Below are 17,581 nucleotides of genomic sequence, written 5' to 3' on the forward strand. Positions count from 1 at the left end.
GCTCCTTTCCACGCCACCGACTGAGCAAGCCGGAGGTTTGCAGGGCTCCTTTAATTCCCGTTCCGATCGATGGCAGCTAGAGATTTCAGGTGGTGGGAAGGCATCACAGGTAGAGGGTGGGCAGTGTGGACCCAGTGCTCGCACAGTGAGTCATAAGAAGGGCCCGGGAAAGCGCAGAGAGTGCTCTCCAGGAAGGACCCTCCTCAAAAGGAGGCAAGGGCGCAGGGTGCTGACCACGCCCCTCTTCCTGCAGCACAGGAACACCTGGGACGATGCAGCGACAGGTCAGTGCAGTGAAGGCAGCTAGCGTGCAGTCCCAGACCTGGTGACGCCACTCACTGGCCAACAGCACCAACTGCCTCTTCAGGCGCCGTGGTGAGAGGGTGGAGTGGGGGAGCAGGTACCAATGCATAAAACGGTTGTTGTCTTTTCTTTTCTTTCTTTCTTTTTTTTTTTTTTGAGTCGGAGTTTCGCTCTTGTTACCCAGGCTGGAGTGCAATGGCGCGATCTCGGCTCACCGCAACCTCCGCCTCCTGGGTTCAGGCAATTCTTCTGCCTCAGCCTCCCGAGTAGCTGGGATTACAGGCGCACACCACCATGCCCAGCTAATTTTTGTTGTATTTTTATTAGAGACGGGGTTTCACCATGTTGACCAGGATGGTCTCGATCTCTTGACCTCGTGATCCACCCGCCTCGGCCTCCCAAAGTGCTGGGATTATAGGTGTGATCCACCGCGCCTGGCCTCTTTCTTTTTTATTTTTTTTGAGACGGAATCTCACTCTGTCACCCAGGCTGGAGTGCAGTGGCTCAATCTCAGCTCACTGCAGCCTCCACTTCCTGGGTTCAAGTAGTTCTCCTGCCTCAGCCTCCTGAGTAGCTGGGATTACAGGCGCACGCGACCACGCCAGCTAATTTTTGTATTTTTAGTAGAGATGGGGTTTCGCCATGTTTGTCAGGCTGGTCTCGAATTCCTGACCTCGTGATCCATGTGGCCTCCCAAAGTGCTGGGATTACAGGTGTGAGCCACCACAGGGTTGTTTAGCACACAGGGAGGGGCTGGGCTGAGGAGCACGGAAGCCATGGGGGGTGGGGACAGCTTTGCCAGTCTCATAAAGCAGGGGCTGTGCCCTCCACATCACCTGGGGCAGAGGGCAGTCAGGGCCAACTCTAAGAAGGCCTGAGACCCGCGCTGCTCCATGCACACATTGGCCCCGGTGGGCATTTCTTGACAAATGGAGGCAGACTGTGGCAGGCTCACCTCAGCCTCCGCCCCACAAGGCCCAGTTGAACATCCAAGTCTGAGGGAAGGGACAGAAGGCGAGAACAGCCGGACTGGTAGTTGGGAGCCACCTCCAAAGGACACCTAGGCCAGCTCCGCAGGCTGGAATCCTGGAATCCAGAAGGCCTGGTGTCAGTTTCTTAGACAGAGGACCCACATACCCCAGCCTCGGTCTCATCTGCACCTCGAGGCAATGTCAGAGCTGTTGGGCTGGTTTGTAGACTAAAGGAGATACATGGACTTAGCACGTGGCCCGACGCGGAAGGGGAGCTGGGTCTTATTATCACCCTTGACCCTGTCTCCTGGCTGTAGCCCCACCGGCCTCTTCCCCCTTGTGAGAAACAGGCAGGCCTGGGGCCAGGAAGCCCCCATCCCCCACCATCTGCACATCAAAGAGTACGGCGGGCTAAGGGGGGAGGCCAGCCCCCGGTGATGGGGTGGTCATGGGGCGCTGTCCCTCCATCGGCTGGGAGGCTCCCTGGGCCGTCCCAGATTAAGCTCCACCAGTCCCTTTGGGCCAGCCCTTCCTGTCGCCAGTGCCCAGCGGCCGTGGCTGGCACTTGACCTTCTGCAGACCAGCTGTGGGAGGGGGCCAGCCTTACCATCTAGAGTTTCTAATGGGCTCCAGGCTCCCTGGATGAGAGAGCTGGTTTGCCAGGGAGAAGCGTTTATGCAATTATTTCATTTAGTTCTCAATGGTACCATGAGATAAGGAACAGCTTTATCTCAGCTTTACAGATAAGGAAAGTGCAGGGCAAGGAGAGTAAGTCACATCTCAGTAGAACTGAACTGGAATCAGCTGTCTGGTTTACTGCCTGCACAGAAATGGAAGCGGGTCTCCATCTGGAGCTGGGGTGGGGTCTGTGACGTCTGTACTGCCATGCTTGTGCCGTTACTGGAAAGGGGTCTTGATCCAGATCCCAAGAGAGAGAACTTGGACCTCATGCCAGAAAGAATTAGGGGCACTGGGCGTGGCGGCTGACACCTGTAATCCCCAGCACTTTGGAAGTCCGAGGCAGGTGGATCACAAAGCCTGGAGTTCAAGACTCAGCCTGGCCAAGGTGGTGAAACCCCATCTCTACTAAAAATACAGAAATTAGCCGGGCGTGCTGCCAGGTGCCTGTAATCCCAGCTACTTGGGAGACTGAGGCAGAGAATGGCTTGAACCTGGGAGGCAGAGGTTGCAGTGAGCTGAGATCTCACTGTTGCACTCCAGCCTGGGTGACAGAGCAAGACTCCATCTCAAAAAAAAAAAAAAAAGAAATGAAAAGAGAAGAATTTTGGGCAAGTCCTTAAAGTGAAAACAAGTTTATTAAGAAAGGAATAGAAGAACGGTGACTCCACAGGCAGAGCAGCGGCCTGGGCTGCTGATTAGTTCCTGATTACATGCTGAACAACGGGTGGATTATTTGTTTTTGTTTGTTTGTTTGTTTTGAGACAGAGTCTCACTCTGTCGCCAGGCTGGAGTGCAGTGGCGAGATCTCAGCTCACTGCAACCTCTGCCTCCTGGGTTCAAGCGATTCTCCTGCTTCAGCCTCCCAAGTAGCTGCGACTACAGGTGCATGCCACCACACCTGACTAATTTTTGTATTTTTAGTAGAGACACGGTTTCACCATGTTGACCAGGATGGTCTTGATCTCCTGACCTCATGATCCGCCTGCCTTGGCCTCCCAAAGTGCTGGGATTATAGGTGTCAGCCACCCGCGCCTAGCCTATTCATGAGTTTTTTGAGAAAGAAGTGAGATTTCCCAGAACTGAGGGTTTCTCCACTTTTTAGGCCATATAGGGTAACTTCTGGATGCTATCATGGCATTTGTGAACTGTCACGAACTAGTAGGAGTGTCTTTTAGTAGCTGATGTACTATAATCCACGCATAATGAGCAGTGAGAAGGACCTGAGGTCACTTTTGTCACCATCTCGGTTTTGGCAGATTTTGGCCAGCTTCTTTTATTGCATCCTGTTTTATCAGCAGTCTTTGTGACCTACGTCTCGTGCCAACCTTCTGTTTCATCCTGTGACTAAGAATGCCTAACCTCTTGGGAATGCAGCCCAGCAGGTCTCAGCCTCACTTTACCCAGCCCTTATTCAAGATGGACTCGCTCTGGTTTGAACGCCTCTGGTGGTGCCACTGCCATGGCAGTGTACGATGCTGGCCCTCACCAGGCTCTGTGGCTGACCCTGGGATGCAGTGAGGGGACACGGAGCCAGAGGAATGCCTGCAGAGCCGTGAGCAAGGTCCAAGAGCAGGAACCAACTAGAACTCTGGTGGGTGATTCCCTGCCCAGCGCTCTTGTCTGCCAGGGAGATGACCCCTCAGCACTCAGGCCCAGCAGCAATGGAAGGTGCTGAGGCTCTGCAAGCATCAGCCCCGGGGGCTCCTTTACCCAGCCTTTCGAGACAGGTATCAGCATGGCTGAGGAAATCTTGCATTGGATTTTTCCCTTTTTTTTTTGTGAGACAGAGTCTTGCTCTGTCACCCTGGTTTGCAGTGACACGATCTTGGCTCACTGCAACCTCCACCTCCTAGGCTCAAGCGATTCTTCTGCCTCAGCCTCCTGAGTAGCTGGGATTACAGGTTCTCGTCACCATGCCAGGCTAATTTTTTGTATATTTAGTAGAGACAGGGTTTCACCATATTGCCCTGGCTGGTCTTAAACTCCTGACCTCAAGTGATCCATCCACCTTGGCCTCCCAAAGTGCTGGGATTACAGGCATGAGCCTCTGTGCCTAGCCGCAGTACTCATTTTATTGAGCACTTACTACGTGCCAAGCATTAAAACCCTGAGAGGTAGGGTCTAGTATTGTCTCCACAGTTGAAGAAACTGAAGCTCAGGGAGGTTTCAAAGCTTGCCTGTCGGTCTCACTTGATTACACGGCAAGTAACTGTTGAGTAGAATGCTCAACTCGGGCCCCGACGCTGTCTCTGCTCTAAGCTTGCCTGGACTTTCTCATCCTTCCAGCTGTGGCTGACAGCCCCTAGGGCCAGCAGGACCCTAAGGATGGAGGAACCACAGCACTTCTAGAAGGTTAGAGGAAGAAGGTACCTCAGCGACCACCCAAGTTAGTTCCTCCTTTACGAACTGCAAAAACTGAAGCTCAGAGAGAGCGACTTGCCTGATGGACAAAAAACAGACCAAAGCAAATTTCTGTTGTATGTGTGTTTTTTCTTTTGAAGTACAAAAAAATCACAGCATGTAGGGCTCAGGCCGACCGCCACCAAGAAGCAGAGCATGGGGCATGCGTCCCACACCCATTCTCCCACCTGTCCCAGCCCGGCTGCCTTCAGGGTAAAGGAGACTCCTTTTTAGCGCAGCTCAGCCTGTGCTCTCCAGAGTGCCAGGCATTCTGGGGGTGTCTAGCCATGGAATACACTGCCCCCACCCTGACTCCATCCAGGGAAGACACCCACTATCTATTTCAAACACTGCTTCCCCGAAAGACATCACTTGAAAGAAGGGAGGCTTGGCTAAAGGAAAGTATGAAAAGCCACTGAAGCAGGAAACGAGGAGGGAGCCACACTACAGCCCTGATTCCTGGATGGAAAGAGGGAAGCTGAGGCCGTTTAGTAGAAGATGCTGAGGCGGGCCCCCTCTAGATCTTCTTGCCAAAGTTCAGGGCAGCCACTGAACCGCAGGGCTGAGCTCTGGGGAGGGCCCACTTCACTGAGCTGGAAGGCGGCACCCGGTCCCTGGTCCTCCAAGGTGGGCAGCACCTCTGTACTGTGGTTCCAGCACCCCCAGGGGGTCTGAGGCTGCAGTCTCTGGCAGGACGGGCGGGGCAGGAGAGATGGAGTTCCCAGAGACAGACAGGACTCTGGAGACACAGAGAGACCCTGCAAGAGAGACAAGAGCAGTTGGTTAGGTGGCCAGTCCCTGATGTCCAGAGACCTCGAACCCGGCTGCTTGCCATGGTGTAGCTGGCAGCGCCTGGACAGCCCTGCCGTGGATGCAGCAAAGCCAAGTGGTTAAGAGCACTGGCTTGGGAGATGCTCTGCATCTTCAGAAGGCTGAAGTCCCAGCTCTGAGACTCACTAGCAACGAGAACACAGGTAACCTTTTTTAGTCTCAGTTTTCTCACCTGTAAAATAGGGTTGCCGATGATTAATACCTGCTTCCTAAGGTCATTACTGGGGCTGAATAATACAAGTAAGGTATGTATTATTCAAGAATGATGATGGGCACGTAGAAAGTGTTCAACAAATTTTGGTTAGTATGACTTTTTATGGACCATGAGTCATGCATGAGCCTCATGAGTGAATGGAGCTTGAGGAAAACTGAAATCATCGTCTCCAGGCCCGTCTACTCAGGAAGTGCTGCCCTTACCCGGGGCTTCCTTCCCCCACTGCACCCTTAATAGCACTTGAGGCGACTTTCCTGTCAGCATGCCCATCCTGCGGGCTCCCCCTTTTTCCCACGGCTGTGAAGACTACTTGTGGTGACAGTGGTGTGGCCTGAACTTCCCAGGGTCCCACCTCTTCTCCTAAGGAGCTGGGGGTTCCTTCCATTCTCCCTCCGTTAGATAATCCTGGGGTAGACAAGCTGGGATCTAAAAAGAATGAGATTCTCTGCAGCCTGGAGGCTGGGGAGCACAGCAAGGTCCACACACATACCTGGTACACTGTGGCCAGCTCCAGGGTTGCTGGGGGCGTTGTCCAGGGCGCTGGCGGGTTCCGGGGCTCTGGGGACGACTGAGTCCAGGGACAGCTTTGGGGTGGCGTCCAAAGAGAAGCCTCGGAGGTTGTCCCTTGGGACGAATACGGGGGTGACTGTATCTTGGGGCAGTAAGGGGGTGTCGCCCAGGGATCCGCGTCGTGGACCCCGCTCCCCAGGCGTTCGGGCGCCGCTCGGGCTCCGGGGCAGGCGGGCGAGGACCCCCAGGACGCCCTGGCGCGGACGACCCGCCCGCGCCCCTGCCCCTGCCCCAGCTCCAACCCTTCCCTCTGCGTCTGTGTCTGCGCTTGCGCGGGGCCGCCGTCTGGGCACAGCGGGCAACCCCGAGGGGATCCCGCTTCCCCGCGCTGCAGGCACCGGCGCTGTAGACTCTCCTCGCTGAGGCCCAGCACGGCCGACAAGTGGCCGATGTAGCGGATGGCCAGGCGCAGCGTCTCGATCTTGGTCAGACTCTGGCCGGCGGGCACCACGGACGGCGGCAGGAAGCGGCGCAGCTCTTGCAGGGCGCGGGCCAGCGTGCGCATGCGCAGTTTCTCCCGCTCGCTAGCGCTCTGCCGCTGTCCGCCTGCCGATCCGGAGCGCGCTCGTCGGGGCGTCGTCGGGGCCGCCTCTGAGGCTCGGGAGCCGCGATCTAGGACCGCGGGCTGCGGGAGGCCACGGGCACTGTCGCAGGGGCACGAACCCGACGAATCCGAGGAGGAGGCTGGGGACGTGGAGTCCGAGTGGCCGGCCCAGCCCCAGCCCTGGGCGAAGATCCAGTGGTCGCGGCTGAGGAGGCTTTGCGGAGGAGGCGTCTGGGCCATGGCGGGTCCACGGGCTCTGGGAGGCTGGGCCGCCCACCTCCAGGCCTGAGCTTTTATCTTGAGCAAAGGTGCGAGGTGGCCCCCCACCAGGTTACAGAGAGGTGTCAAAACCCACAGAGCCCAGGGAAGGTCTGGGCAGGGGGGCCTTGGGAAAGCGGGCCCATTTGCGGAGGTGTGGATTCTCACTCCTCGGGGGCTCTAATGGAGGCCCCCGCAACCCGGGAAGTATGGGAGGGACAATTCGCATCTGGATGGAGCTGCTAAGCTTCTCACCACGCTCCCACCACGCCCCCGCCCCCCGCCCCGTCCACTGCGCAGGGTGAGTGCCCAGGAGCCCACAGTGGCGGGCAGTGCCATGGTCTGTGGGGGCCTCTCATCACCAGCGTCCCGGAGGTCTATGCCCAGGAACGCCAACGCCTCGGTGCCTACTGTTGTATTAGAGAAGGCACCGGGATGAACCCGGAGGGCCCTCCCCGTGGCGACTGAGACAGAAGTGCACGGGGCCCCTCTGGGGTCCCCAGAACCCACAGTTTCTGCTTTGTTGAGTGACGCCAAGAAAGGCATGTTACTGTGCGTGGTCTGTTTCTACTCTTGAGAAATGGAATAGAGCAGCCGGGGGAAGAGGAGTTGGGGACTGTAGGTGATGACAGCCGGCAAAGGTGGGCCCCCAAGGCGGCCTCTTTATTGGCTGTGACCTTGGTTATTTAGCTCCTCTGAGCCTCAGATTCCGTCATCGGTACCAATAGTGATACAAGATACTTATGCCTAGGATGGCTGCCGGACTAAATACAACAATCCTTGTAAAGGACTTAAGTCCTGGCAAGAGAGCTGAAGGTTTGCCATGGTCATTTTATAAAGAAGGTACTGGCTGGGCATGGTGGTTCATGCCTGTAATCCCAGCACTTCGGGGGGCCGAGGCAGGCAGGTCGCGAGGTCAGGAGTTCGAGACCAGCCCAACCAACGTGGTGAAACCCCATCTCTACTAAAAATACAAAAACCAGCCTGGTATCGTGGCAGGTGCCTATAATCCCAGCTACTCAGAAGGCTGAGGCAGGAGAATCGCTTGAACCTGGGAGGTGGAGGTTGCAGTGAGCCGAGGTTGTGCCACTGCACTCCAGCCTGGGCAATAGAGAGAGACTCTGTCTCAAAAAAAAAAAAAAAAAAAAAAAAAGTACTTACATTTCTTTTTTTTTTTTTTTACTTTTTTTTTTGAGACTGAGTTTCGCTCTTGTTACCCAGGTTGGAGTGCAATGGTGCAATCTTGGCTCACCGCAACCTCCGCCTCCTGGGTTCAGGCAATTCTCCTGCCTCAGCCTCCTGAGTAGCTGGGATTACCGGCACACGCCACCATGCCCAGCTAATTTTTTGTATTTTTAGTAGAGACAGGGTTTCACCATGTTGACCAGGATGGTCTCGATCTCTTGACCTCGTGATCCACCCGCCTCGGCCTCCCAAAGTGCTGGGATTACAGGCATGAGCCACCGCGCCTGGCCTCTTTTTTTTTTTTTTTTTTTTTTTTTAGAGAGAAACAGGAGAAGAAGAGAGAAAGAAACAGCTAACTCTCACACTGAGTGGGAGAATCCAGAAAGATGGAATGCAGGAGAGGAAAGCAGCTTCCACACTGAGTGGGAAGGAATAGAGAGAGATGGAGTTTAGGAGGAGAAGAGAGGCTTCCACGAAGGGAGTGTTCGTGGAAGGGGATCCAAACATGGAGTCCACAAAAGTACTATATTTCAAGGCACTAATGGGCATTATTCATTTAAATTCTTATTTATTTATTTTTTGAAACAGATTTGCTTTGTCACACCAGGCACCATGTCGGCTCACTGGAACCTCCGCCTCTCAGGTTCAAGCAATTCTCCTGCCTCAGCCTCCTGAGTAGCTGGGACTACAGGTATGAACCATTGCATCCAGCTAATTTTTGTATTTTTGATAGAGACGAGTTTTTGCCACGTTGGCCAGGCTGGTCTCGAACTCCTGACCTCCAGTGATCCACCTACCTCGGCCTTCCAAAGTGCTGGCATTACAGGCATGAGCCACTGCACCCAGCTGAATTCGTATTTATTTAGCAACCAGTAAATGTTGGGCACAGAGGGTGAATGAGCTAGTCGTGGTCTCTGCTCTAATGAGATTTCAGTCTTGTGAGAAAGAAAAGTGAACAGGGCACTGTCTAACAGTAACTGTGTGCCCATAGGCAGGGCCCTTAACCTGTTTGAGCTTGAGCTTCTGCTCAGTAAAACAGGAATAATAAGGATAGTATCCACATGGGACTGTTGCGAGGGATAGTTGAGATAGTAAAATTTATAAAGTAAATGGTCTTCTCAGCAACAATTACAGTTTAAAGGAGATTGTCAGTGTCCTGTGTGATGTTGGGGAGAGGGCTGAGTCCTGAGGCTTAGAGCCAAAAGAAGACCAGGGACCTTAGGGCTCTTGCCACAAAGGTGGAGAGGTTACAGCTGGACCTTGAACCATGCATAGGATTTGAGTAGGGAGAGAGGCAGGTGCCGTGCATTCCGGATGGGAACTGCTTAAGCAAAGACCTGGCCCCGGGACCTTCCAAGATGCTTCAGGAGCAGGGCACTGGAGTGGTGATGTGGAAGGCCGGAGCACAGCTGGGCTGGGGCCAGGCTAAGGAGTTGGTTTTATTCCCAAAGCAGTGGGGAGCCATAGGGACTTTGAGCATTCCGCTCTGATTTTAAAAATCAGTAGGGGCCAGGCGTGGTGCCTTACGCCTCTCAGCGCTTTGGGAGGCCGAGGCGGGTGGATCACGAGGTCAAGAGATCGAGACTATCCTGGCCAACATGGTGAAACCCTGTCTCTGCTAAAAATAAAAAAATTAGCCAGGTGTTTGGCATGCTCCTGTAGTCCTAGCTACTTGGGAGGCTGAGGTGGAAGAAGCGCTTGAACCCGGGAGGCGGAGGTTGTAGTAAGCCGAGACTGCGCCGCTGTGCTCCAGCCTGGCAACAGAGCAAGACTCTGTCTCAAAAAAAAAAAAAAAAAAAAAATCAGTAGCCAATAACTAACTAAAGATCAACAGGACAGTGGTGTTCAAGATGAGATGAACCTGCAGCAACCTGAAGTAGCAAATGGCCTTGTAATTATTCAATTATAATTAGTATTATTGTTTGGAGAGATGGATTTTACCCAGGCTGCTCTTGAACTCCTGGGCTAAAGTGATCTGCCCGCCTTGGCCTCCCAGAGTGCTGGGACTACATGCATGAGCCACCAGGCCCGGCTGCCTTGTTATATTTTTGTGGCTGATTTTATGTTAATTTATTATTTATCTTAGTTTTGAGACAGGGTCTGTTGCCCAGGTTATGGCACAGTCTCAGCTCACTGCAACCTCTGCCTCCCAGGCTCAAGGAATCCTCCTGCTTCAGCCTCCTGAGTAGCTGGGACCACAGGTGCGCGCCACCACGCCTGGCTAACTTTTGTATTTTTAATAGAGATGGGGTTTTGCCATGTTGGTCAGGCTGTTCTCAAACTCCTGGCCTCAGATGATCTACCTGCCTCGGCCTCCAAAGTGATAGGATTATAGGTGTGAGCCCAGTCTTTCTTTTAATTTTAGAGGCAGGGTCTCTGTTGCCTAGGCTGGAGTATAGTGATGTGATCATAGCTCACTGTAACCTAAAACTGTGTTGAAGTTACCTCATGTCTCAGCCTCTCAAGTAGCTGGAACTATGCATACCACTATGACTGGCTAATCTTTTGTTTCTTTTTTTTTTTTTTGAGAGAGGGCTTGGCTGTTTTCAAAAATTAACTTTTAATTAAACTCTGTGACCACTACATTTAAATTCGAGGAATGGAAACATTACAGATAAAGCTGGAATCTGTTTAACCAACCCCATAAACCCCCAAAAGGTAACAGCTGTTGTTAGGTTGTGTATAGTTCCAGACCTGGCCACCTTGGCAAACACACAGTACCCCTCAGATTATATCATGTACATCGCATGTGTAAGTGTCAGCTTGTAATTTGTTTTTCTTCTTTTTCTTTCATGTTTCATTCCGCAGCATGTTTCAGAGCATTCCATGTCAGGACATATTTTGCTGACTCACCCTTTAGAAAAATAATGGATCAAATTTTTGGTGGTGATAATCCCAGCACTTTGGAAGGCTGATGTGGGAGAATTGCTTGAGCCCAGGAGTTCAAGACCAGCCTGGGCAACATAGTCAGACCTGGTATCTGTCTGTCTATCTATCTATCTATCTATCTATCTATCTAAATAAATAAATAAATAAATAAATAAATAAAGTAAGTAAGTAAATAAATAAATAAGCAAGCAAGCCAGGCATGGTGGTGTGCACCTGTAGTCCCAGCTACTTGGGAGGCTGAGGCAGAAGTATCCCCTGAACCCAGGAGTTTGAGGTTGCAGTGAGCTATGATCACACCACTGTGCTCCAGCCTGGCCACAGCAACACCCTGTCTCAAAAAAAAAAAAATAACTGCTTGTGAATACAGATTTAAACTATAGATTGTGTGCAGAACAAAACCTTGGTTATAGTTGATTTAAATGTTTATCCATTTAATTTTTTTTTCTTTCGAGATGGAGTTTCACTCTTATCACCCAGGCTGGAGTGCAGTGGCATGATCTTGGTTCACTGCATCCTCTGCATCCAGGGTTCCAGTGAGTCTCCTGCCTCAGCCTCTGGAGTAGCTGGGTTTACAGTGCCCGCCACCATGCCCAGCTAATTTTTTGTATTTTTAGTAGAAACGGGGTTTCGCCATGTTGGCCAGGGTGGTCTCAAACTCCTGACCTCAGGTGACCCTCCCACCTTGGCCTCCCAAAGTGCTGGGATTACAGGCATGAGGCACCGTGCCAGGCCAATTTTTTTTTTTTTTTTTTTAAGACAGGGTTTTACTCTGTCACCCAGGCTAGAGTGCAGTGGGGCAGTCACGGCTCACTGCAGCCTCCATCCCCCAGGCTCAGGTAATCTTTCTACCTTAGCCTCTGGAGTAGCTGGGACTGCAGGCCTGCACCATCATGCTGGCTAAATTTTGTGTTTGTTGTAGAGACAGGGTTTCACCATGTTGCCTACGCAGGTCTGAAACTCCTGGGCTCAAGCAATCCACCTGCCTCGTCCTCCCATAGTGCTGGGATTACAGGTTTGAGTCACTGTGCACATGTAAATAATTTTAACTTTGGAAAAAAGGTAAAATGGCAGGAGGTACAGATAAACCTTCAATGATGAAATTATCTCACTTTTTCTCCTCAGAATTATTTGGAAATATATTGGAGAAAATATGCCTAAGTCACTGCTCTAACATTATGCTAAAGTAACACTTAGCATTGCATATCACTGGGTAAACAACTATTGTTTATTCTAGCTGCTATGAGTAAAGAAGAGAAAGTTTTAATTGGTCCACAACATGAAAAGAAAGTGGGAGAGATTACGAACAGGCTTTCTTTGGAAAGAAGTAGTTATGGGGCCGGGCGCAGTGGCTCACGCCTTTAATCCCAGCACTTTGGGAGGCCGAGGCGGGTGGATCACAAGGTCAAGAGATCGAGACCATCCTGGTCAACATGGTGAAACCCCGTCTCTATTAAAAATACAAAAATTAGCTGGGCATGGGGGCGCGTGCCTGTAATCCCAGCTACTCAGGAGGCTGAGGCGGGAGAATTGCCTGAACCCAGGAGGCGGAGGTTGAGGTGAGCCGATATCGCGCCATTGCACTCCAGCCTGGGTAACAAGAGCGAAACTCCATCTCAAAAAAAAAAAAAAAAAAGAAAGAAAAAGAAGTAGTTATGGAACATTTCGTGGCTTAAAAGGGTTTAAATCAAAATTTAAAAAATGAAAACAAAAACTATTTCTTAAGGGGAAATAAGGGACAACTTGTAAAACATTCATGCCTAGACTTTTTGTGTTGAAATAAAGGCACATGTAGTGTAGTACATCATTTATTGGTCCAAGGCCATACAACACCATAAAGCTCTTGACATACTGTCTGTCAGGGAAATTACATGCATGCATTCAAGGGTTGTAAACAAAATTCAAAGGCTTCAAAGACATGTCTTGATCTAGGTGCTGCATTTCAAATAGAGCAGGTGCTGTTTCTCTGGTTTGTTTCTTTTTTTTTTTTCTTTTGAGACAGAGTTTTGCTCTTGTTGCCCAGGCTGGAGTGCAATGGCGTGATCTCAGCTCACTGCAACCTCTGCCTCCCAGGTTCAAGCAATTCTCCTGCCTCAACCTCCCAAGTAGCTGGATTACAGGTGCCTGCCACCATGCCCCACTAATTTTTTGTATTTTTGGTAGAGACTGGGTTTCACCATGTTGGCCAGGCTGGTCTTGAACTCTTGACCTCAGATGATCTGCTTGCCTCAACCTCCCATAGTGCTGGGATTACAGGTGTGAGCCACCATGCCTGGCTTCTATTGGTGGTTCTGACTCAAGCCTTTTTTTTTTTTTTCTTTTTTTTAGACAGTCATTCTGTGTCACCCAGGCTGGAGTGCAGTGACATGATCTCAGCTGACTGTAACCTCCACCTTCCAGGTTCAAGCGATTCTTGTGCCTCAGTCTTCTGAGTAGCTGGAACTACAGGCACGTGCCAGCATGCCCGGCTAATTTTTGTATTTTTAGTAGAGACAGGGTTTCACCATGTTGGCCAGGCTGGTCTCGAACTCCTGACCTCATGCAATCTGTCCGCCTCGGCCTCCAAGAGTGCTGGGATTACAGGTGTGACTCATGCCTTTTAACTGCTGTATAATATTCTATAGCATGCACAGCCACTTACTGATGCACCTTTATTGTATTTTTAGTTTTAGCTCAGCAGTACCACCTTGTGCATGAACAGCTAGATATGCATCAGTGGATGGCCTTGTGATCTCCAGAAAGCTTCTGAATAGCTGGAATTATTTCCCCCCAACCTCCTTAGAGCCAGCCTGAGGGATTTCTTGTGGAGGAATTTGGTGAAAAATGGGATTCCACCACAGACACAGAGCCCTGGGTGTGCTGCGTACATCCTTTCCTCTCGGAGATTGCCTGGTCTCCTTCTGCCTTAGTTTGAGCTAGCCTGGAGCCCAGGCCCTAGTCCGACTGTGGGATGTACAGTGTAAATTCTGGAAGGTAGGGCCCTGGGCATGTTTGCTGTGGCCCCTGGCTCTTGCCTGTGCCCCTCAGCCAGGATCTGGAAGCACAGGGGCTCTCTATCTGCTATCCTCACCCTCCAGGAGGGAAACCCAAGTGCATCCCCACACTGGGCCTCCACTTAGCATAGGACGCAATGCAGCTTAGTGGTCAGGCGACAGCTGCAGAGTAAGACAGGCTTGGTTTCTTTCTTTCTTTCTTTCTTTCTTTTTTTTTTTTTTTAATATTTTTAATATAAGTTTTTTTTTTAATTCTTTTTTCTTTCTTTTTTTTTGAGACGGAGTTTTGCTCTTGTTGCCCAGGCTGGAGTGCAATGGTGTGATCTTGGCTCACTGCAACCTCTGCCTCCCAGGTTCAAGCAATTCTCCTGCCTCAGACTCCTCTGAGTAGCTAGGATTACAGGCATGCACCACCATGCCCAGCTAATTTTTGTAGTTTTTTAGTAGAGACGGGGTTTCACCATGTTGGCCAGGCTGGTCTCAAACTCCTGACCTTGTGATCCGCCCGCCTTGGCCTCCCAAAGTGCTGGGATTACAGGTGTGAGCCACCGCGCTGGGCCTGACAGGCCTTGTTTCTTAGCAGCTGGGAGAACTTGGGTAACTTAATCTCAGTTTTCCCATCTATAAGTGGGTATTCTGATCTCTAGGGTAACTGAAGTAAACTAAGATAATGCATGTGATAGCATTTAGCATATGGCTTACAGCAAATTCGGGAACAGCAGAAGGAAGTGATTAAAGGAATAGGTTGGACTGTGAGTGAGGGAAATGGGAAATGTATCTTCAGCCTCGGCCCCAGAAGAAGTTCCTTGCTTTTCTGGGACCCACTCCCACACCAGACCAAGTTATCCTGCCCTCCCCACTTCTCCATATCCAGCCTTTCTCTTCCGTTGGGCCCTGGCAGGGGTGCCGTCCATCTTGCCTGCAGCCCTGGGGCCCTTCAGCAGCCACTTCTGGATTAATATGGGGGCAGGTGTTTACTCTGTGCTGGAACTGGCCCTCGGTGCTGAGCAAACAAGCCAGGCCTGGATTCTGCCCTACAGCCCCTTCTCAGCATTTCTCCCCTTTGTTTGGCTTCCCTGTTAAAAAGAGGGCCTGTGGCTGTGTGCTGTTGGGTAAGGTGATTACATTCTGGGCCTCGGTGTGCTAGGAGTACCAGGTTCACCTTTTCCTTCCTGCGACAGGAATGGTGGCTAGATCAGGGAAACGTGGTCAGAAGAAGGATTCACGAGTGTGGCAGACACTGCTAGTTGCCCACACAGGCTTTACTTCTCCTTTTCTCTTAGTAATCTTGTGTTGTACATAGTGATACACCCTGCTAAAAAAAAAAAAAAAACCCTACGTTTCCCAGCTGCTTCTATGGATGGCATGGCCAATGAGATGTTAGTAGAAGGAAGTCACTGGCTGGAGCTTCTGGAAGAACTCTTTAATGCTGAAAAACACTGCTGTGGCCCTGCCCCCTTATATTTTCTTCATTATCTGGAAAACATGATGGCTGGAGTTTCCGCAAATCCATTGTGCTCTGAAGCAATCTCAAAGGCAGAAATCACACACTAAGGATGGTAGGGCAGAGAGAAACCTGTGGCATTGGTGAGGACGTGGACGTGCCACACTGACCATGGACTGTCCACCCCTGAATTTCTTTAACGTGAAAGAAAAATAGGCCAGGTGCCGTGGCTTGTTCTGTAATCCTAGCACTTTGGGAGGCTGAGGCAGGAGGATCGCTTGAGCCCAAGAGTTTAAGACCAGCCGAGGGGACACAGGAAGACCTTTGTCTCTACGAAAACAAAGAAATGAAAAAGCTGGGCATGGTGGCACATGCCTGTGGTCCCAGCTACTCAGGAGGCTGAGATGGGAGGATTGCTTGAACTCAAGAGCTTGAGGCTGCAATGAAATAAGATCATGCCACTACACTCCAGCCTGGGTGACAGAGTTAGACCCTGTCTCAAAAAAAAAAGGAAAAGAAATCAGCATCTTGTTTAGGTTAGTGTTGTTTTAGGATGTATGATGAGCAGCCAAACATGGTTCCTGTCCACATAATAGGGAGGTTCCCAGGGTTTCCTCACCACCAAATGGGGCCATGTGAGCTGGATGACATTTCAGTTAAGTGAATCCCAAGAGGCCCAGGGCCCCAGGGCTCCCACCGGGAGGAAGGTCTCTAGTGAGGGGCCACAGGCCTGTTACTAGCCTTTTTCTGGGCACTATCATGGTGTTGAATGAAGATAGGTACTGATCTAATGTGGGCTAAGACCCAAATCCAGAAGTGACTTAGGAAACAGCCAGTATCTAAAGAGATCCTGGTAGGCTGGAACAACCCACCAGCCTAATCAGACAGAACCAGCAGGTGCTGTGTACCCTATTCCAAGTTCACATCAGGAGATATCCTGTAAAGTCAGCACATGTGGGAGGGCATGGTGGTCATTGCTTTCAGGGTGTCAGGGGCATAAAAGTAAATGTGATCCAGGCTGCATGCAAATTTTCAAGAAGCAGGACAGGCACAGTGGCTCATGCCTGTCATTCCAGCACTTCAGGAGGCCAAGGCAGGCAGATCACTTGAGGCCAGGAGTTTGAGACCAGCCTGGCCAACATGGCAAACCCCGTCTCTACTGAAAATACAAAAAAATTAGCCAGGAATGGTGGTGCACACCTGTAGTCCCAGCTCAAGAGGCTGAGGCAGGAGAATCTCTTGAACCTGAGAGGCGGAGGTTGCAGTGAGCTGAGATCACACCACTGCATTCCCGCCTGGGCAATTGAGCAAGACTCTTGTCTCAAAAAAAAAAAAAAAAAAAAAATCACAAGAAGCAGGGGTGGGGGCAGGGGTTTTTAATTAAGGAGGTGCTGGTTCCTTATTCCCCAGACAGGATGGGCCCTACCTAAAGTAGGTGGTGAGAACTTTTCGGGGGGGCACCATTTATGAGTGATGGGGACAAATCCCAGCTCAGGGAGGGAGGTTGGTGAGAGGGCTTGAAGCCAGGTCACCAAAAAAATAGCTGTTGGACTTGGGGGCATTTAGTACAAAAAAGAAAAATGTGAAGATGTGATGGTTGTCTGCAGAGGCACAGACCCAGGGGAACACGCCAGGGAGAGTCTGAAGAACTTTCAAAGTCAGAGGCGCTGTCTTGTAGGGGAGGGAGTGGTCTGTTGCTGGAGCTAATCAAGAAGAGGTCAGATGATGACATGTTAGGCACAGGCAGGAGCTGGAGTAGATGGCTGCTGTAGCCTCTTCCACGCTCCATAACACAAGGGGTTGGACCTGATGACAACTGAGGTCATTTCAGAGCTGAGGCTAAGAACTAGGCAGAGGACAGAAGCTGCTGCTTCAGGACTCTAGGCAGTCCCAGGGCAAGGGAGCATGGGGGACCCCTCAGGGCGGCCTGGGTTGGCAGAGCGCAGAGGGACGCCTTCAGGTGCTCAGGCTCAGGCTGCCTGAACACCTACTCTTGTTGGTGCCCAGAGCTCAGTGGCTAAAAGCACAAAACTGCCATCATCTTGTGCAGCGCCTGTCTGTATGGCACAGTTAGCTCGGTGCTAAGGCAGGTGATGCCCGTGTGTATTCCTTCTAGACAGTGAGCCTGTTTGACATGGGTCAGCTTGGAGCAGAGGCAGGTAAATGTTTGTGTGTGTTCTTTCTAGACGGCCTGTATGGCATGGGTCAGCTTGGCGCTGAGGCAGGTAACACCCGTGTCTATTCCTTCTAGACAGTGAGCCTGTGTGGCAGGGGTTAGCTTGGTGCTGAGGCAGGTGATGC

General features: G+C 51.3%; 1 protein-coding gene across 1 annotated transcript; it reads right to left on the bottom strand.

Annotated features, from left to right (window-relative positions):
• Positions 1–4,430: 4,430 nt before the first annotated feature.
• On the bottom strand, positions 4,431–6,754 carry MESP2 (mesoderm posterior bHLH transcription factor 2). The gene is made up of 2 exons (XM_012463795.2): positions 5,891–6,754; positions 4,431–5,113 (listed from the first exon to the last, which is right to left on the bottom strand). Exons 1-2 carry the CDS (start codon positions 6,752–6,754, stop codon positions 4,844–4,846), a joined length of 1,134 nt encoding a protein of 377 aa, XP_012319218.2. The 3' UTR covers positions 4,431–4,843.
• Between the last annotated feature and the right edge of the window lie 10,827 nt (positions 6,755–17,581).

This window comes from Aotus nancymaae, unplaced genomic scaffold (assembly GCF_030222135.1).
Source record: "Aotus nancymaae isolate 86718 unplaced genomic scaffold, 86718_ANA_hifiasm-v0.15.2.pri h1tg000014l, whole genome shotgun sequence".
In the NCBI taxonomy this organism is placed as follows: Eukaryota; Metazoa; Chordata; class Mammalia; order Primates; family Aotidae; genus Aotus; species Aotus nancymaae.